The following is a 21,252-nucleotide window of genomic DNA, read 5'->3' as shown; positions in this document are numbered from 1 at the left end:
CAGCTTTGGCCATCTGTGACAGAGCAAACTACGAACATTCTAAAGCAGCCTTCCAAGTTGACATGTACAGCAGGTGATTCTCAAAAGATCAATATCACTTTAAGCCCTGGACAACACACTAGAGGTCTATCTTGTTTACCAGGAAAAAAATACTGTGTCACACAGACTGCTTGGAAGAAACCAGTTTTAGGAGGTCAAGAGCAAAGAGGAAGAGAGTGGAAGGGGCTGGGCAGTATTAGCAGATCTCATTGTTTTCAGTTGGCTGCGAGGCTTATCCATTTCATATCAGGCTGTTTCAAAGCTGTTCACTATGGTGGGTCTAATTTTCCCTGGTTTGTACATTGCCAACAATACGCTCTGATCTCCCTCTCAGCCTCAGTGATGGTCACTTTAAATAGCACTTACTCATTCATTGCGATCACGTGATCGACATGATCCTCAAAATGGACATCGGGGTGTGTTTGTGCGTCTCTGTACGTACTGTGCGCCTGGCTTCTTTATATCCAAAGCAGCTGCATGTGCCTCAGATTGGCATTGAGACTGGTGTATGACCTTCGCAGTTGAAGAGTTGAAAAACACTGTCAAGCAAACACATGGAAACAAGTCCAACTTTCAAACACCACTCTGTTTGAGTGGTGATAGGACACACATTCAACGCACATGGACGCCGATTGCTTTTTGTCTCCGTCCGTGTCTCTTTTTATCTCTCTCGAACACAAACAGATGCAAATGCACACAGCGGCAGAGATATGCGCACCAAAAATAGGAGTAATGTTTCCATGTCATGAGATAGACTTTTTCCTAGCTTTTCATTTGCTCAACTCACAAAACATATGTTCGTATCACTCATCCTCACGCACAGTCAGAAGGAGAGAATGTGAGGGAGGATGACAGAGAAAGTGACGGGAAGCAAAAAAAACCACAAGCGCATTGTTAACCATTTTTTGGTCACATGCTCTGATATGCATCTCTTTCCCCTTTTTATTTTCAGCCTGTGTTAGACACAAGGGATCCTGATCCTGCACTGTTTATGTTATCCTAAAGCATAAAAAAACTCATGGATAAAGATGTAAATGAAGGCTTTGAAAATGAGATGTATTAGTGCCCACGTATAAAGTAAAAAACAGTGCAGGGGATGGTATGATGTAGTCAAACTGGCATATCCTGTATAATGAGGCAACGTTGTGACAACTGAGGCTACAGGAACTGATCGGGCTGGTGTTGATGATTGTCCGCCCGCTGCGCAGCCTCGACAGCTGCCCCATCCATACCCACTATAAATAGAACACCCACTGCTCTCCATCCTGCAGCCCCTCCATCCCCCATCATCCCGCCTCGGCTCCACTGTATTACGTAATGTCCGCCGTTCCTCTCTCTCCCGATTTCACCTCCTTGGTCGCTGTGCAGGCAGATGGTCGTGATTGGCGGCAAATTGTCTAGCCCCCAGCAAAACACAAGCCTGGTGCCCCCCGTTTACAGCTGTGATCCCCTGCCTCTCTGCTGATCGCTCACCTTATCTTATTTTTCTTGTTGTGCTTTTCTGTAAAAATCTTTGTACAAGGTAGCACGTGTTGTAAATAAACAATGAATACAAATACAGTAAACAGATAGAAAAATATGTGTCAGTGTCTTCGTAATTCACCCCTTACGGTGCAGTCCATACACATGTTCTCCCTTGTGTTCTCCCAAGTGCTGAACCCCCTGGAGAGGGAGAGGCTGTTAGACGCCGTGTCTCTTTAATGTGGGCTGTGAATGTAATGGGTATTCAGTCCCGGCACAAAAAGCCCTCTCTGTCTGTCTCTTGATCCTCGAATGCAATCTGTAGCCTTGGGGCCAGGCACAAACAACCAATAGCTTTGTTCTGGCAAAATAATAGAAGATAGACACGGAGCAAAAGGCATGATTCCCTCTGTGTTGTCTGACTCCCCACGTATGCACACTATGTCATAAACTAAACAGACGGGATTATATAAACATATCACACTGTAACAAATAATTTGCAAGTTAGACGTCAGTGAAAGGGGTTGTCCCCTGTGCAGCAACCTGTATGGATACCCCCCCTACAAGATCACAGCTGTGCTTGAAACATCTCAGAGGGAAAATGTTGAGACAGCACAAGCAAATTAACTGGCTGACGACGGAGTCAATCATGACGCACTACATGCTATGCCAACATCTTGTGGAAACAGCTATCCATGGGGATATTGAGGCTCATTACATTTTCAATTTGAGCCTCACACTGTCTGGTGCTGGCAAACACAGTTTAAACATGGGATGCTCAGTGGTATAAATCAGATAATGGACAGCACACAGACTTCTCCTGGCTTTACCCCATAAAATCCTTCATCAAGTCTTTGATAAGTTGCATCTGTTAGCTTACTTCCCCTTTTCTCCTACTTCTGCTTTAACAGATTAAATCCTTAAAATATTGGTTGCACAATTAATACTGTTAAAAACAGACGGCAATGTGTCAAATAAAATCATCGAGCATTCAACGCATTTCACTTTGACATATACTAATACACAGCAATCCTAATGTACACGTCTCAGCAAACCAGCTAGCAACTAGCGGTAGCTTTATTGCCCTGCTGTCACTTCAGGCTACACAACAAGATTAACTCGTAGCTATAGCAACTCTTCTCACAACTTCTGTCAGTCCCCTTCAATAACAACATTGTTGCTGAGGGATGCAGGGCAGTCTCTCCCGAGTAGATTTTTCACCCCTCTTCTACTAATGGAGACAAACAAGAAAGGCCATTCTGTCTGAAATCACTGCTCCCTTATCAAAACGCTTGCCATCTTTGAGTCATGAGTTGATGTAGGGAGCCACAATTGGTGGTTGGTTTTTATTTTATTAATTCATTCTGTCTGACATCCGTTTGAATTGTATTTTCATCATCTAAATAATCCAAACCATTCTGGGGTACAATGAAAGTTTTGATCCTCCAGAATAACAAAGACATGTCATCTCCTGAGCTTTACAACTGAGCCGTCTGTTTGTTCTGTGGACGTTGAGGGAAACCAGATCGAATCAAGTAAGAAAAGTTCAATCAGCATGTCATCGACTGAGTCTGTTCCCTCCGACTTTAACAACAGATGGGGACGAAGTCACAACATAGACTTTGATATAAAATTCGGAGCTTAAACAGAAGACCGACTGAAACCAAAGTAAACAGAACACGTCTAGAAACTTGGAACACAGATTAATACGGCGAGGAGCCCTGAACAGAGAGGTCAGTTTCTCTATCTGCAGCACTCATACTCTTATTTTGTTCCTCATTCTTCACTTCCCACTCCCCCTCTCGTCTGCTCTTGAGATTTGCCCTTCTGCCATCACAAGCCAGAGCAGGCCTTTGCCTGGTTTCCTGTGTTTTTGCGAAAGCAAACCAATGCTGGTCCACAGCCACTCTGCCCTGCTTACTCCCATGACGCCAAATATCTGCAGGGTAGCGTCAGGCAGACAAAGACTTCAGCCAGTCAAATAAACTGATCTGTATCTTTTTCTAGAAAGAGAAAGTGGGCTCAAAAGAAGAAAGCGCTTAAAACAGAAAAAGCGCAGTTAGTGGAAGAATGGCTGCACTTTGAGGGAGTGTGATGAGGCATGTGGATGAGCTGAATCTTCTCAAACAAACAAACATGAAGTGCCAAAAGTGAATACAAATATTCATGACTTATGTTTTCTTGTGTAGTAGTAATAGAGAGAGAGAAGCAAGTGCTCATCCATCCCTCTAATGCACATGATTCTGCCGCAGTAAAGTGTGTAGGAATAAACAGTGAAAACATCTGAACAACTGAATAAATGAAACAAATAGGGCTTCAGTGGACACTTCAAAGGCTGGATGTCGGTTTTATCATGCCTCTGCATGCGCAAAGAAAACTGCAGAATAAAAACAAAGAGGGTAAAACAAGTGCGAATAAAGCACCAATACTTCAATTTCAATATGTGATGTCTGAGCTTCCCCATCACCATCACAAGCGATAAGCAAAAACTGATCTGTCCATCGAGCACCTTAGTGTCTCAAAGGTCTAATGTGCTGATCACATCTCCAGTATAAATCCAGTTTGCAACCTTTAGTTTATATCAGGCCATTTCAACTATGCCATTTGAGTCTCCACAGTTTACGGAAAACACTCGAGTGTATTTGTATTATCACCAGTCAATACAGTTAATGCACATGAGACACAGGCTGTGGTGAGATTAAATGTTCATTTTCTACTACACTTCTTTACCAAACCAAGAGCAGGTTGTTAAAGTGATGCACTTTAACTGAATAAAAAAAGGAATTTGAAGCAGGTATTTAAAAGTGAACGTAGTAAACAGTGTGTGCCTGTTGGTCCTGTTGAGTTTATTATGCAGTAAGAGCAACTCTGTTTAATGTTAGGAGGCATTTCAAAACACAGCACTCATATTTTAAACATCTTTCCCAGTAGATTTATTCCTCCCAAATTAAAGCTAGGTATTATTGCTTTGCATTTTGGTATTAACCATTTCAAGCAGGCTGAAATGAAGCCATTGAGGAAGTGCCATAAAACTGCAGTTCCACGAACGGCCACTTGAGGCTGGCTCAAAAAGGGAGACAGTCCCCATAGACCTCCCTATTACAATTCTCAACTTTACAGCAGGAATAAACATGTTTACAGCCTAGTAAAAAAAAAAATACAAATCCTTAAAATAATGCATAATCATTGGCATGGCGAGGTGGCGATGGGCGGAGCCACTGTCACTGAAAAAAAATCAAGTTGTACTCAAGTACTTATTTGTACTTATCCTTAAGTGACTCCATCGCTGGCCCTGTCAGCCTGTGCTGGATGCTGACAAAGACAGCAAAAATAACTTAATAAATAAATAAATAAGAAATAATATTAACAAAAAAAAGCCATAAACCAGATCTTTAAAAATTTACGTCTCCCGGTGGATCCTCTGGCTCTGTGCCTACAAAAGCCATTCACCTTTCTACAAATTACCAGTGTTTCAACATCCTACAGGAGGAAGCTGTGACGCTATTGGGAATAAGGAAAAGAAAATGGTCCCTCTATCACCCTGCAATGCCAGCAATGGGATAGTTAATAAGATGAATGGAAGCAATTAGAGTACATTGTGGAAACACGGGAGGGATGATGATAAACCCAAGCATCTACCTACAGTCAGCTGTGGAGAGACAGAGAGCTGCTCTGCTGTGAGACATCAGAGAGGATATTACTCCCTGACTCTGGACCAGACTGCTAGTTTTTTTAGCGTTTACAAATATGTTGAAATGTGACGGCTGAGTTTCACAAAATGGAATGAAAATGACTGGTTGGATGCAACTGGCTGCTCTCCCTGTGAGAACTGTGCATTTTCTAAAAAGGCCAAAGCCGGGCAACTGCCAGATTAGGGCTCCTGAACAGACAAACAGACAGATGGGAAAGCTTGCCAGACACAGCTAGCAGCCCTGGACCAGGGAAAGTCATGCCTTGTGAGACTGAAGTGTTTTTCTGCCGAACAGTCAGGCCTCTCTACAGCCAAGACTCTTCACTGTCAGACACACATAGCCAAAAACACAGAGAGATTCAGAATACTGACTACTGCAAAATCTTAAGATTGCTGACTTAGGAATGTTATATAAATGCAGGACTTGGCAGGAGTTGTAGAATTAAAGTGTGAACAGCTACAGGTTCCTGAGCAAATTCAATCTGCTGATGAGGATCTTGTGATATGTTCAAAAGCTCCGGAACAAATGGGTGCTCTTAAGTTGAGATTGATTTGTCAACTGCAATTCCAAAGCTCATCAAACGAACTGTCAAACTTGATGCTGCAAACTGTCAAATGTAAAAACCCACTAACAACATTATTATTCTTCTATTTTCTTACTGTCTCCAACACCCAGAGCAGAACCAGTAACGTCAGAGCTTATAAATACTACTGTCTTTAATCATTTAAACCAGGGACCTGTTTAATACCAGGTTTTGGTACTCATCCCTATACAGCAGTTAGGCAGGTTTAAAGACGGGGTAATACTGTTTGGACAGTGGACAGGAGCCTCGTGTTAAGCTAGTGAGGCCTCGGAGGCTTAGAAGAGATCCAGCTTCAGAAATACCAACGAACCACTACACCTCATTCGTTCACCCGCATAAGACATGCAGACCTGCACGTACTTGGCACCTTCAGGCCGCGTCGGTGCATCTGGTCAAATGTAAGGAGGCTGACATGACCCCCCCCCCCCCCCCATCCCATTAAGGAGAGCTGAAGTGAAACCGGAGACAGAAACAGCTGCTCAGCATGCCAATAAAATGTTTAACACTTCCTGGTCCCTTTATGCTCTTATAGGTACAGAGATGGTCTTTATTTTTCCCTGTTTCACTTCCCCTTTCTCTCTGTCTTAATCTGACAGCTTATAAGAATAATATTGTTGTTGCTCAATTGCAGCCCATTTACTACTACCAGCATCTTCTTTACATTTTCTGCAATAGTACAATGCATGCTATATGTTAATCAGTATATTAATGGTTACTTTTTAAGACACGGGGTGCAGCTGACCTAAAATAAGGCCACAAGCAAAAAGAAATGCACGATAAGATCTTGTCAACATGTTTATGAGGGATTTCTTCATGTCTTCCTGTGGATGTCACATGACCGTGAGCAAGCAGAGCAGAAAATGATGAATTGATATAATGACACTAGTGTGAGTGGACAATGTAGATCAGGCAAAGGCGGTGGAACGGGCAGCAAATGCATTCTTCTGAAAGGAAGACAACGTGCTCTGATATCTTAATGCTGCACCAGCTGTAATAATTTGAAGGAGGTGACTGTCAAAACTGTTTCATTTACTGGTATTATCCTGTGCCTTCCCTTTCTCTCTCTCTGTCTCTCTTTGTGTCTCTCCTGCCGTTGCTCTCGTTTCCTCGTGGTGTAATTAGGGTGAACAAAACACAGTGTAAACACAGGCTAGTATATATATTGTGACCACGGTGTTGATTCTTGGTCCAAACCGGATTGGGGCAGATCGGACAGGAGCGAGGAAAAGCAAATGCTGTTAGACAGGAGACGTGCCCTGTGCATAAATCACAATAACACAAACCTCATGAAATATGTCAGGCTTGAAGGGGCTACACCAACGTCTATTGTATATCAACCTAACAAGAAAAAATATATACACACACATTTCCAACTGTGGGTGAAAAACAAGCGTGGGTGGAAATGCAGCCGATCAGAAAAGAGTGAGAATTACCACATTGTGAAAATCTCTCAGTATTCCAATGCCCCGGAACAGCAACAAGACTTTCTGAGGTTATGTGGGCAGCGATCGGGGCTCTGCTCTGCACCTAACTGGACAGCCTCGTACACTCAATGCTTTGTGCAGTGGCATGTTGGTGCTGGAAGCCACCACCACTAAGATTAAGCAGGGATACTTTCTACCTCCCCCCAGGCCGGAAATCTCCACGTTATCTTGGCAGCAGTCAAAGGAGTCCAGGGGTGTGTGACTGCTCCCGTTTAAAGAGACTACTGGGCTCAAAAAACCGCTCTTGCCTAAAACACCTTTAAACACCTTTCCACAATTTTAGACGGTGAAAAAATTCAACTTCTCTCCTCAGTCTTTTTTAAGGACCTGTGGGTAACCCATATAGATACAAAACAACAGGATTGGTGAGGTTTAGCTAACCAAAAGAGAGAACTTCTGTGAAAAATCTATCTTTATCTTTATAAACAAGTTTATAGCTACAGGGAGACCACAGATCCCAAGCTAATGGGTGAAAAAACAAACATTGTGCACACAGAGCAAGAAGCTGTCAACCTCGCCCCCCTCCTCCCTCTCTCCCTTTCTCTCTGTATTACTCCACAAAGAGGGCCCATGAACATCAGATACAGACGTACACATAACTTTGAGTATGCAACTGTGGATGTACGACATGTCAACATTATGTGTAAACACTGCCAGCTGACTCGGCAGGACAAATACTTTGATGCGTGATACAACACCCAGGAGGTGACAGGAGCGCAGCGTTACTGGCATATTTGTGTTAAATGAAACCTGACTACCTCACCGTGGGTGCAAAATGAAAGCGTTTGCATGCTTTATGTGAGAGGGAAAAGGAAAACGAAGGGGAAAAAAGGAAAACACACAACTTGATCGATCGTCTTGTCCCCCGGCACCATCGTTCGAGGGCACGAGGAGAAGTCATTATCCAGGAACACACAGCTCTATTGTTAAGGATGTGCGTGTCTATACACACACACACACACACACACACACTTGAGGACACACAAAGAATAGGGGGTTTCTGGGAGCTTATGAGGAACTGGGCCCACTGGTTCTTGCAGCCTGGGTGTGGCACCGCTGTTTAAAATTGTTTATTCAAGCTGACTCTTTGAAATGTATTTGAACGGAGTACAGCAGCCTTCCCATCCACGCAGTGCTTTTCACGCTTTGATTTACCCAATCCCTTGCAGGCCTGTGCATTTTGAAAGGTCAATGCTCACATTACTTAACTGTGTCAACACAAAATCAATTGGAATTCCAGAAGTTCAGTACAGCTCTCTTCCACAACTAAACCAAAAGACAGGGCTGTCGATAATCCTTTAATTACAAGTGAGATCGTGGACATCTGACGTTACGCGGGATGCAGTGGGAAACCTCAGCCAGCACTGCATTTTCCATCTCCTACATGCTGCTGCAGTGAGGTGAGGGTGGCCTTGATCTTTCATGGGTTACTGGCACAGAAAAAGGGAGAGAAGAGGAGATGATGGAGGAGGGGGGGGCGGTGGCTCAGATTGTTGTCATATTTGAAAATTTAAACATATAAACTACAGAAAACTAAACAACAGCTAATATTTATTGGAAAAAGCAGCCCGAATAAGAAAAGTATTTCAGATATTTCCTGATAGAGAAAGAAAAGTAAAATAGGTTTCCTATCAGAGAAAGAGGAGAGCATATTCAACGACATGCTGAGCACTAATGAAAAAGCACCAGCATTAAAGCAGATGTAGGCCATTCGGCTCTGCGCAGTACAAAGTGTTAGACGTTTCTCAGACTTCTCTCTGTTTGGAGTCTGGGCTGAATTTCACTGCTTGTCATCGGCAGACTGGGATGACTTATGTTAGAGTTGCGCAAGACCATGTGCGTGTGTGTGTGTGTTTGTATGTGAGGATATTTATAAGTGATTGAGAGCAGGAGGGAGCGAAACCCATGAAACTAAGGGCTTCCAGAACATTTTAACTTTAAAAGTCTTACTCTCCACCACCAAGGATCTGCTTTTGGGACAATCTGCGTATTCACTGGAGCGTTCAGAAAATTTACCTACCTTGTGCCGATTAATCTGCCACAGTGAGAGGAAATAAAGATTAGTTTTATCATTGTAATCTACAGGCCGAACGGATAATCACATCATCGGATCAGTCCATGTGATTTTAAGAAAAAGAAGCTTTGAATTTGCTACACACTGAAGAAATATTGCTAACCAAAATCAACCCTTGGCTTGTGATTATAATGTCTGTGGATCTGCGATTTCAGCGCCAACAGAAACATTGTGAACATTCCAGTGATGAGTATACTATCATTTTCCTACCTTATGAATGGATACAGTCACTGAAAAGTAGTGAAAATGAAAATATGTCACATACATGGCTAAGACCTGTGTTTACGGGAGTTAAAAAAAGAACAGACAGATTACAGCTGACATCGTTTTTCTATAGGAGTATGTCAAAATCTTAGCTGGCAGAGAGACTCGCGTTGTTAGAGGGGGCTTCATCTCCCCTGGATTTGAGAAGGATTTAGCCTTCAGACAAAGGGGCAGAGGGCAAAAGGCCAAGAGAAATGAATAAAGGATGTATGGAAGAGAGAAAAAAGAAAGGCAGTGACTGTTTACAAAGCAGAAAAAATGTGACATCTCAGGAAGAACCTTGTAACCATGGTGCAGTTTTGTATTATACTGCATATACTACAGTATCAGTGTTTATACTGTTGGGGCTCGGCGTCACTGCTGAGACAGCTTTATGAACTGCACCAGCAAAGTAAACTCCGACTTCACTGTAATGAACTTTTTAGGCACTTTTATGAGCATGTCAGTGACTCAAAGGCAGAGAGGGGAAAGGCAACAGGGGAGTGATAATAGCTGCATGAAAGATCAAGAAACGTGGGAGGGTTATGATGAAAGAAGAGAAAGGTGGAAAAGGCTGGTGGACAGAGGGGAAAGCCGCAGAGCAGCTGCTGGTTGGTATGAGGAAGGGGGTAGAAGGACAGAAAGATTGATTGAAGACAGAGAAAAGACAGTTGACTGTGGCATCTCTAAGTCCTACTGAGGCAGAACAGGAGGCCTTATGTAAGCGTCTATTAGTGTGGGTGAGCAAGCGATCAAGCATTTCACTGCAGCGGTGCCAGAGCTGCAACAAGAGTTTCCTTCCCTCTTGATAAGTGTTTCTGTTTCTTCCTGTCCCTGAGGCGCATTGCTTGAGGACAGATGTACGGTGCACAACCAACATACACACTCTCAAACAAGACAAAGATTTCTAAAGTAACGCATAACTGATGCTTCATATTTTGGAGCCATTTCTAACCTCGTCTACGTAACAGTATTTTTGCAGCAGAGCAGACTGTTTGCAGAAAACATTCCTTCATGCCTCCTACTCTCCTCCTCACTTACGAAATTGATTTAGCTTCTCTTCTTCACCGCACAACAGCGGATGATTAATGTCTCGTTAGGGCATTGTACATGTTCACACACACACACAGACAGCACATATTTCAGCCATTAGCCGAAGGCTCTTATTAGAGTTAAAGAATGAATGATTCAGAGCCACCCGCAGAGCTGCACCCTGAAAACGCAGATTATATAAAAACTCTTTTTCTTTCATAATAAATCCTCACTCCTCCATACACCTGTAAGTCAGGACAAAATTGCGGCATTAGATGATGACCTGTCTGTTACAACCTACTGAGGTTATAAACTGTCTATGCAGCACAAAACCAGGATCCTGAGGCTAACCCAGCGGATGTGCCAGATGCTTGCTCGTGTCCTGATCTGACCCTCCCCCCTCGCATGACTCCATTCATTGAGGACAACCTTTCACCCCTGCCTGTGTCAGTGCAAGAGCTTTAACCTCTTGCGGTCTGGAAGGGAGAGAAGGGCTGGTGTTGCTTTAAATTCAGTAGGAATTTTGCAACTAATAATAATACTGATATGCTAAACACACAGTCAAACAAACATGGTTTATATGGAAATATAAGAGAAAACAAACACCTGAGAAGCAGCCGGCTGCTCCACTTGAGATGCCATGTCAGCAGTCTGGATGTGGGTTAGACATCCCAGACTGGAGTGGGGGTGGGTAGCTGTTCCCCTGACCTTCAACAACCGGCTGTAATGTCTCCTTTAGAAGAAGAGGATTGGTGGTGGGGTAGTCAGAGGGGGATGGAGAGGTGGTGGACTCTGCTCCTGCCTGTCTGCCTAGCCTAAACCCACATGGTGACTCTTAGTGATCAGAGCCAACGACTGGGCAGTAATTATGTGAAAAGCAGAGCTGTTTTCTATTCATGATACTCTGCTTTGGTGACAGTGTAACTGACCAAGGACAGATAAGAAAGAAAAGCTTTTCACATCAAAACAAAGTGCCCTCTTCATTTTGCCAGACCTCTTTTTCTCGTTCATTCAAACTGGTCATGTCCGTTATCAGGGCACTGGATCACACGCTGATGACTAGTGACAGGTAGAACGAGCTCTGCTTTGGGGTGTGGGTGAATTAACCAGAGACAGAACAAGGACAAGACACACAAACACACACACACGCACACACACACACACAAGGTTGACAAGACAGGTGGGAGTGTTGAAATAAACAGCGTAGGTTTGAATGTGTTTAGATGAATGTGCGAGCTGGTGAATGTATTGGTTCCTCCTCGTTTCTGCAAGATCTTTGCCCAGGCTTGTCTAAAGGGTTTTGACCTGCTTTACAGAATTTGCAAAATGACAAGACTAGGTGTGAAACCACTACATTGTATGTGAGAAACAATTCGCCACTGATACAGTGGTTAATGTAAAACACAGAGGTGAGCAACAGCTTTGCAGCTAAGGTCTATTTAAACAGATTTAATCCTGTAACACAATGGCAGCGTTACATAATCTGGTGGGGAGCAAATAAATATAAATGGTTTTGCAGGGCACAGAGTGCAGCAAATGCACAATGGGTCACACCCACATACACAGATGTGCACACACAGAGTGGGATGTCAAGCACAAACTCGCCACTGACATTGAGAAAGTGTGAGTGAGTGTAGCACAACTATGTAACTTGGTGAAATTGTTGTTCTCACCGAATTAGTATTAGCGGGTTTACATCACATCTAAAGCGCATTTTCTAACTGCTTGTGTACATTTGTGACGAATACCTGTACCATGTACACACAGACGTGCAATGAGCTTAATAAAAATTTAAGCAAGCATCATTTTACAGAATAGACTGAAATACCGGGGAATCCAAAAATTCTGACATTCATATATCGGCTACATATCTGACAGCATATTAGACAATATATACGCGATATATCTCCAATATTTGCATCTGTGATAAAATAGGCCGAATGATATATCAGTCCAGCTCTAGACTGAATATTAAAGTGGTTTAAACCAAAATGTGAAACATGGTTAAGAAAGATGCTCGTTTCATGGTGAGAGAGGAGACGAGAGCCTCTTGTCACCAACTGCAAAACAAAAGCCAATTCGAGCAGGGTAAAGACATGGAGTTAATCTGAAAGGTCAACGGAACAACAAAGAGGCCTGGCTAATATGACCACACAGTTATATAACGTTATGCAACCTCTTTCAGCGGCTGTGTAGCGTCAACTCAGAGTTTGCTATTGTAGTAGCAGTGTGCTGAGATAGCCGTCAACATGCTGTGGAGATGTTTAAAATCCGGCTAAGTCCTGGATGAAGGGCCGAGAACATGTCTGTAGTGGGCATACACACTCGAACATTCACTCACAAAGAAGTAGGCACAGCATCACTCTGGTTTAAAAGCATGTTCAGTCTTGCATGCTCCCCAGAGACACTCCCTCGCATCATACATGACCAGTGGCACGTGAAGTTCACGTGATGATGAGAGAAGGAAAGACAGAAGTAAGCATGTGGCTTAAATCCCTACACACCACGCCTACTATCAATCACACTCTCAGTGGTTGAAACCTGTTTTGTTGATGGACTAAACTCTGACACAAATTTGTAATAATCCTAACATGTTTAAAAATGTTTGTGCAAAGGCTCAGGAAAAAAGCCCTCATGTTTTTAAGCAGATTTGATGAAGTGCTGCTCACTTTTTAGACTGTACTGTACTGCCACCGGGCATTTTGTTACTGTCTAAGTGCCGTCTGACAGATAAAGACAGTAACCAATAGCTGTGTAAAATGAAAGAAAGAGTGCTTAGGCGCCGCCTACAGCCTCTCCCAGTCCTCTTTACTGTTACATAATCACTTATCAGTGCTCTTGGCTTGTCCCTGGATGCATTTTCTGCTTCTTCTCTGTGAAACAGTCTGTATGTGCATGTAAATTGGCCGTAAGGACTATCACAGACTGCCATGAGTACAAATGATCATTTGTCTGTGTCTGACTGCGTATATAACTTCAAATAAAACACACAACAAAGCTCATCTTCCTGTCAGACACACAGTGAGCGTGTCACACTGACATATCCTCTAGCCTGGCCTTTAAAAAGAGCCTTAAAGGGGATAGCACTATATACTGCACTAGTGTACTGCAGAGACAACCAAGCAAGACACTGAGATGCCTGATTAGTAAAAACTTTCCCAAATGCATTTCACTGATTTATCAGTAAACAACGCCGACACACTGAATTTATCTCATTCTTTCTCTCTCTTTTCCTTCTGTCAAGTGATTGGGCAATCCAGGCCCTCAGCTCCAGCTCTGGCCCTCTTAGGGCATATTTCGAAACTATTCTGGATGGAACACCAAACATGTGGTCAGTTGACCAGTACGCCCCCACACCATTCATGCCCAAACCACTGTACAGTTGTAGCCAGAGGGTGAATTCCACTTCTAGTCAAGACTCTGTTAAGGAACACAGGTTTGGAGTTGAATATGAAAGTTGTGGATTATTTTTATCACCACAAATGCAGTGTCGAATTAGCCCCTGGACGAGGCTGAACAGAAATAGCCACGCACACAAAAATATGTCTGATAAATAACAATGCGCTCCAGAATCCACTGGGGTTTATTATACATCTGCCCCAAAGTTCATGTTCAAATGCCAAGTTTTAATCACATCAAATGGGTGTATTGCTTGAAAGTGACGGACCTTTCACATAACATGCAACACTATGAAGAAAACATAAATATGAAGATACAAAAGGGCTTCATGACTGTAGATGTCAGCGGCTCTCCATACCTGTTTCTGGGGACAGGTATGTGTGAGGAGGGCAGGGGTTGTCTCTCTGTCGGTGGTGCGTTTCGCCCTTGTGCTGCCCTGAAGCTGTTGACCAGCTCTGCCTGTTTCACCGGGTTCCTGATGTCCAAGTGCATGAAGACGCCTGGCAACTGCCCGTTGATGCCTGGGCAGTGAGTAGGACTGGCCCTCTTCAGGACCCCAGTGAAACCGGTGTCTTTTTGGTCCCCTAGACCAGTCTAGAAAATGAATGAGTAACACATTAAAATCAGCCATTGTTCTCTTTCTTGATGGTTTTTCAACCTGAGGTTTATAATTTGACTCATCACAGACACCAGGAATTCATCCACATGACAGTCTTCAAATATTTGTCTTGAGCAAACCATACAAGACAAAAAAACAAAAAAAACAAAACAATTTCTCAAAGTAATACAGAGTAATACTGTTGACACTTAATACTGTAAATAAATACATAACTTGTGAGTTTGATGCTTTAGGTTACAACTCGCATCTTCTCTTTTAATTGACTGACTTGTATGTTTTCTTTGTATGTAAAACTCTTTTAAAAGCCAAATGAAAATGGGAAAACGGTTTAAATGAGAAACATGGTCATGAAAAATGCACCATTACTTTCATCATCGATTAATCTGAAGAATTTTTTTTTTTCCTGTCTATAAAATGTTTTAAAAATTGTGAAAAAAAAATTATATTCTCAATTTCTTAAGAGCCCACGGCAATTTCCTGTTTGCTTGTTTTTACTGTCACTTACAAAAAACATAGAAAGATTTATGGACTAATTGTTTAAATAAACAAATTAATTTAAATAAATAAAAAGCTGCAGCTCTAAAATAAACATGTCAATTCAAATGTTAATTCCCAAAACCCACAATAAAGCTTTGGCTCATGTTCAACTGCTGGCCCTAACCCTAATGATCACACTGCACATGCTAAAATAAACAGACACAGTCATGCACTCAACTTATTTGAATAAAAAGCTATCTGATCCATTTCAAAAGTGGGTGTGGCAGTTTGCCATCTATGCAGATTTGAGGGTGCAATTATTTAGTATATGACATGATTCAATTACTGATCCTGCAAAAAGAAGCACACGTGGACCACGAAATGTTGAGAATACAATGCAAAAACACATGCAAACAAATAACTACTGCGTTAGAGAGAAACATATCACATGTCCACTAGAAAGCAATATTACTAGCTCAGTGGTGTGCTGGAGGCCGGGCCGTGCTGTGCAGCCAGGAAGCCCTCACTGTAGCTCCACCCGAAAGTTATGGGGGAAGAGGGGTGGCTAGTAGTTTGAAGTCCCTGCCCCCCTTTTCTGTAAACTTTGCACACAAAATGAGCCGCCATTTAAAGCGGTTTTGATACGACGTAATTACTCACAAACAAGCGTTGGCAGTAGCTGGTGAAATCTACCGACACTTTAAAAAAAAGTGGGTTAAGAGCTGTGACCGTGGTCCTCAAAACACAATATACAACTGCAGTCTCGTGAGAGCTTCACGGTCGCATTCTGCAACCGTTAAAATGTAATAACGGCGCGCGAGAGCTGTCAAACTTAACGTTATCCAGCGTAATGACAGTTTAATGTTGATATTATCTGTGCTGTAACTTGGCTGTACACTTCACTGCCGGTGAACACTTCACAAGGATAAACGCCACTTACTTTTTCCATGTCGTGTGGTATTCGACCACTCGGAGAAAGTCCGTTCCCTTTTGAAGAGCTTCTCTCGCCTTTAACCTCCGCCGCTGAGCCGCCGTCCATTACACATTTGAGGAGGACGTGCCCGTTTGTGTACGCCGGCATGGGACCGTTTTTCTCCACCGTGGGGACACGGGTGTCGCGGAGCACGGAGCGGCCTGCCAGGCAGTTAAAATCCGCACCGCCGACCCTTGTCGCAACCGACGACTTCTCCAAAATATATCTGGAATCCATATTCAGAGAGGGTGAGTGGAGACTAAAGAAAGAAAACCAGCTTTCTATAGATTTTAGTGCAAAATGTTGGAGTTAGATACATTTATCAGGATTGTCGCGAGTTGATAGGTGTTGTCTGTGTCTTAACTTCTATTCTAGTCTACATGTAAAGTTTCCACCACCGCCGCCACCACCACTACCCAGGATATCCAAAAAGCCGCCCGGTCAGGAGGATAAAAGATTGTTTTGCCTCTTTCCTCCAAAAGAATTCCACGCCCCCTCCACTTCACTCCTATTGGTCGCTGCGTACATAAACATTACATTCTGGCACGCGTCCACAGTGATGCGGCCTCTGATTGGCTAGTTTTTCTGCGTCAATCACTTTTTTTTCTAAACCAAGTAATGTGGGTGGAAGAGGGGAGGGGGCGTGTCCTACAGTTTACCGGCCGGTGTCTGTGTACGACGAAGAGCCGGTCGGCGAGACAAGCTAGGCAGAGGAGCAGAGGGGAAGCAGTCTGCAGGCCTCTGTGGCAAACTGCGCATTTTTAGTTTTTGCTAATGAAATGGCAATTTAGTGCCTTGTTTTTTTACTTGCACTCACCGCACTTCACAAGCAGATTATTGTCGATGAAATGAAACGTCTTTGGTGAGATCGTGTCCTCCCATAAAAGTTAGAAAGCCCTTTCTTTGTCGGCAAGTGGAGGCTGTTCATTTCCTATCGTTATAATGCAAAATGAACAGAATAGTGTGTGGACACAATAACACGAACCCCTGTTGCAAAATAATAGAATCCAAGGACGTAGTCCTGCAGTAAATACTGAGGTTTCTGAAGCAAGGTTCAGTTTCATAACCATCACAAAGTTAGTTGATTTAAATCATGTTGAGATCATTTTATTATGTTGACTTGATTACGTCATACACTCATAACAGACACCTTGCTTTTGTACTGCACTACATTAGGTAAATAATAGCTAATGTAAAAAACAAAGGTTATACTTTTCATGGTGTTCAAATGTCCACATAATTTAAATAAAATACAGTGAAGTATACTAAAAAAAGATTTCATTTACTAAACTGTTCCTGCCTCTATACTAAGTAATATCTTTTTTTTTTTTTTTCGACCTAGAACTGGAGTGCTTGGTGGAAATGTGCAGTTCATAAACAAGATCAAACAGCTGCTATCATGGAAAGATATACTGCCATTTGTTTTCTTTTTATTTCCATTATTGGAGGCACTTCATTGCCTCTTTATCTAACCTATCCAAAAATGCCCACAGAGGCACCTCTACATTTCTGGTTTATTGCTTAATTTCATACAAACACATTTTATTGCAAGCTGCATTTATTGCAAGCTACAGCTATTACTGTGAGGCTGCTTCAAAGCCATAATAACTGATACTGTGGTGCTGCCCAGTTTGTGCAAAGTAATAAGACTACAGGCAAAAGACAAACACGTTATAATGTGCCACTTTATTAGAAAAGTAAAAACTCATTTGAATATTTTATGAAGGTTAATATAAAACATTACAATCTTTTGCATATCTGCACTGTCACACTATATTTTATTATATTTATTATTTTCCAACTAAACCCTGTGCTTTAAGAACATACAACATTGGCTACAGCTGTCACAGCAGTATTGGCCCATAATTATATCTGAAGACAATTAACAAACAGCATCTGTATCCGCATGGAAAGCATGAAACATTTTGCATCCACAAAGTACAATGTGTCTGTGATAACCATCTTTTTTTTTTCAACAAATATACTGTATACTGTATGTTACATTGGAACAACATCAGAACAGCAACAGAGTATTTTACACATTTACATCATCATACTGTATTTGTTTGTGCAATGAACATCTGTCTCGATCAGTGTATAACAGTGTTCGGCGAAATATATCAGATCAGTGCTTTGTCTCAGGATAAAGAAAATATGACACATAAAGTGACAGCCAGAGAAAAAGGATTAAGTGTGATAGCGATTTCCAGCCAGCATTGTCTAAGGGAAGCCTCGACAGAGCTTGTTAAGCGTCTCAGCTGTTAGCCATTTCTCATATCAGGCAGTAGTTGAGCCGTTGGTGCATTGTTGATATCAGACTGGGGTTGGCCTGACCCCCTCCCCCCCGCCCCCGCCAACCCTTATATCACTCCCTGAGTCCTTCAGAACTGGACATCAAAAGCCCCACCCCTGCACAGCGAGAAAGAGAGGTGAAGCAAAGAAAAGCGAGGTCTGTGTCGGTTATTAGAGGATGAGCACAGCTGGAGGAGGGAGTATATGCAAGGGCTGACCAAGTGGAAGCAAAGTGTGCTTCATCCCCTAAATGCACATGGCTCAATGTTGCAGTGCATGTGTGTGCGCGCCTGCCAGTGTGTGCACGCAAAAACACGTATCGGCAGGAGGAGTGTCCTTTGGGTATGTGTCCATTTGCAGTGATCCTCATCCAGCTTTCTACTAGCTGTTCTTCTGCTCCCTCCTCACCACTAACGCTCTTTCTTGCTCCCCCAGAGCGGAGAATAAACAATGCTCTCCCTCAAACTCCTAATGGCTTCTCACTATCTTTCTATTCCTCTCCCCTCTTCCTCCTCCTCCAACTTGTTACTTTGGAAAAAACTGAATGCTGCTTTGCATCACATGGGGGGAAAAGTACAACAGAAAAGATCAACAAACAAGAGATCATTTAAATACCACAATATTTGTTTTCATCTCCATATATCAAAGCATGCACTTTTTTGATCAAGCAGGAAAAAATTGCACCAACAACATAAACATATTGTTTTCATGGCAGTGGCATGAGCTATTCAACCAATGGTATTGTCAGTAGGTAAGAAAAAATAAACAGTGCATTAAAACACAGAGTGCATTTGTTTTTACATACTTTCTGACGCAGTAGCATTTATAAATTCATGTTACTATCCTTTCTAAACCCGTCTTCTTTATTTTTGTAAATATTCTTCTTTCATTTATTATATTTATTTATAGTAATACAGTAATGGTCTCACGTTGTGAAATCTGCTACCCATATCACTCTGGGGAAGTTCTTGCACAACCCATTCGATGTCCTGATGACTCGCTTTACCTTGTGTGACTCTGCCAAGTATGCGTGTACCTGTGTGTGTGTGTGTGTGTGGGTGTGGGTGTGGGTGTGTGTGTGTGTGTTCTGTGAGGGGGCGAGGAGGGGTGGGGGTGTTAGCGTGTGTCATGCCTCCAGCTACAGATGTTTGTCAAATCTGAGCGTGGAATGTTAACTAATCTCATAACTTACTTGAAGGCTACATTATTGATCAAAGTCATGTTTTATAGTTATCGTGTGCACTGCTAACACGTTTAGGGGCACACTGATTGTAAATTGTGAAATGGGGATTGTAGCCTTCAATTACTTCTGTGTTTAATTAAGCAGGCCTGCAAATTCTAGGCCTATGTTCGAACAAAGCACCACAATGCTGAGTGCTAGGGAACTGGCTAGTGTGCACAGAGAACCTGTTTGAGATGTTTGCTTAGAGGAAGTTAAGTACCTGCAAATACCTGTGACATCCATCTGCTTATATTACATAAGTCTCCCCTAGATGAGGCGTATGTGAATGCGTGCGTTGGTGTGTGTGTGTATATGGGTGACAATAGCGAAGAGTGTGCCTCATACTCCTCATATACCCGGTTCCCTTGCTACTACTGTTTTTTTTTTTCAGGTGTGTGTTTGCACAATGCATGCACATTTATTTTTTTAATATATATTAAAGGTTGTGAGTTACACCACATACTCTTTAAAGAGTACAGTGTTCATATAAAAATAAAGATATAATGGAAAATGATGCACAAACAGGTGAGTATGATCAGTGACACAGTAGGTTGAAGATGTATATTCCAGTTTTCTTATCAATCTTTTTTTTTTTTTTTTGTTAAAACATATTTGGTCCATATTTGGGCTGGACTAGGCTTAGGCTGGTTCTGAAGTACAGACCAATCAAAGGAAGTCTGAACCTGGATTAAGACCCTGCTTGTACCTGATGTCATTACAAAATGGATCCTCATGTTGTTTCTCTACAGAGGGCCTTGTATCTATGTACAGCAACCTGTTGGCCAGTGAGCAGCAGGGTCCCTTTCATGACTCTGTACCAGTGGGTTCAGGGCCCTTTCTGCCTGTCAGCCAGCTACAGGCCAGTGACGTACATCTCCATCCCATCGTTGAAGGTGAAGATGGTGGTGGTGCTGGAGCTATTGGCCCCCTGTTTCACATCGCTGATGGTCTCATAGAAGTTTTCCCCACCAGGCAGGCCTCTTACAGGCAGGGCGGTGGGTCCTGAGCCCTGAGGTGCCGCTGGAGCTGCCTGCTGCTGCGGCGTCTGCTTCTTCCTCTTCAGAGTGGCATTGCCCCCAGCTGTGCTGTTATTGGTTCCCGCCTGCTCACGTTTCCGGTGGGTGTCGATAGTAGCATATGCGGGGTCAGGCTCGGCCACTGCACACGTGGACCAGGACCTGTCTCCTACTGGCTCGTAGCAGGGCTCCTCCTGTGAACGCGCCTGGCCTTGCACTCCTCGGCCTCGGCCCCGTGAACCTGCATTTCTCTCTCCACCAAAGGAGCGTGGGAGGGTCTTCGATCCGTTGTTTTCCATAGGAGGTTTCTTCTTCTGGGTTTTACACACGATGGAGTAGGTGTCTGCAATCTGACAGGACAAGAGCAGAGTGTGGTGTCACTTAATGATACTGAACTACATTACAACTCTATCCTACAGTCTGTGGGTGACAGCTCTTGAAAAAGAAGGTGACTGTGATTCTATTTCATCCACGGCCTTGTTTCTATAAGTGAACTGCTATACAGCCTGCAAATGCTGTGCAGTGCTGGGATTTAAATGTCACTGTATCACATCTTTCCCACCTTTAAGTCTCAAGTTTCTGAATTAGCTATGAGTATATGCAGGCTGTCTATATTTATACACGTCTGTCTGCATGTATGCCAGAC

The 21,252-nt window shown here is 42.9% G+C and overlaps 2 protein-coding genes across 5 annotated transcripts in view; both read right to left on the bottom strand.

The window, feature by feature from the left end:
• Positions 1-16,572, bottom strand: part of slc2a4rg (SLC2A4 regulator) — a 31,996-nt gene extending 15,424 nt beyond the window's left edge. The window contains exons 1-2 of one of the 2 annotated variants that reach the window (XM_076740199.1): positions 16,044-16,572; positions 14,366-14,601 (exon numbers count right to left, since the gene is read on the bottom strand). In XM_076740199.1, the coding sequence (XP_076596314.1) occupies positions 14,366-14,601; positions 16,044-16,313 (506 nt within the window). In that variant the 5' untranslated portion in view covers positions 16,314-16,572. The remainder of the gene's footprint in view (positions 1-14,365; positions 14,602-16,043) is intronic. The other variant, XM_076740198.1, reaches the window with a different exon arrangement.
• Positions 16,573-18,771: 2,199 nt separating this feature from the next.
• LOC143326532 (uncharacterized) overlaps positions 18,772-21,252 on the bottom strand; it is a 37,275-nt gene continuing 34,794 nt past the window's right edge. For all 3 annotated transcript variants that reach the window (XM_076740120.1, XM_076740122.1, XM_076740121.1), the window contains exon 9: positions 18,772-20,956. In XM_076740120.1, the coding sequence (XP_076596235.1) occupies positions 20,444-20,956 (513 nt within the window). In that variant the 3' untranslated portion in view covers positions 18,772-20,443. The remainder of the gene's footprint in view (positions 20,957-21,252) is intronic.

This window comes from Chaetodon auriga, chromosome 10 (genome assembly GCF_051107435.1).
Source record: "Chaetodon auriga isolate fChaAug3 chromosome 10, fChaAug3.hap1, whole genome shotgun sequence".
Taxonomy (NCBI): domain Eukaryota; kingdom Metazoa; phylum Chordata; class Actinopteri; order Chaetodontiformes; family Chaetodontidae; genus Chaetodon; species Chaetodon auriga.
This window is presented reverse-complemented; position numbering and strand designations above follow the sequence as displayed.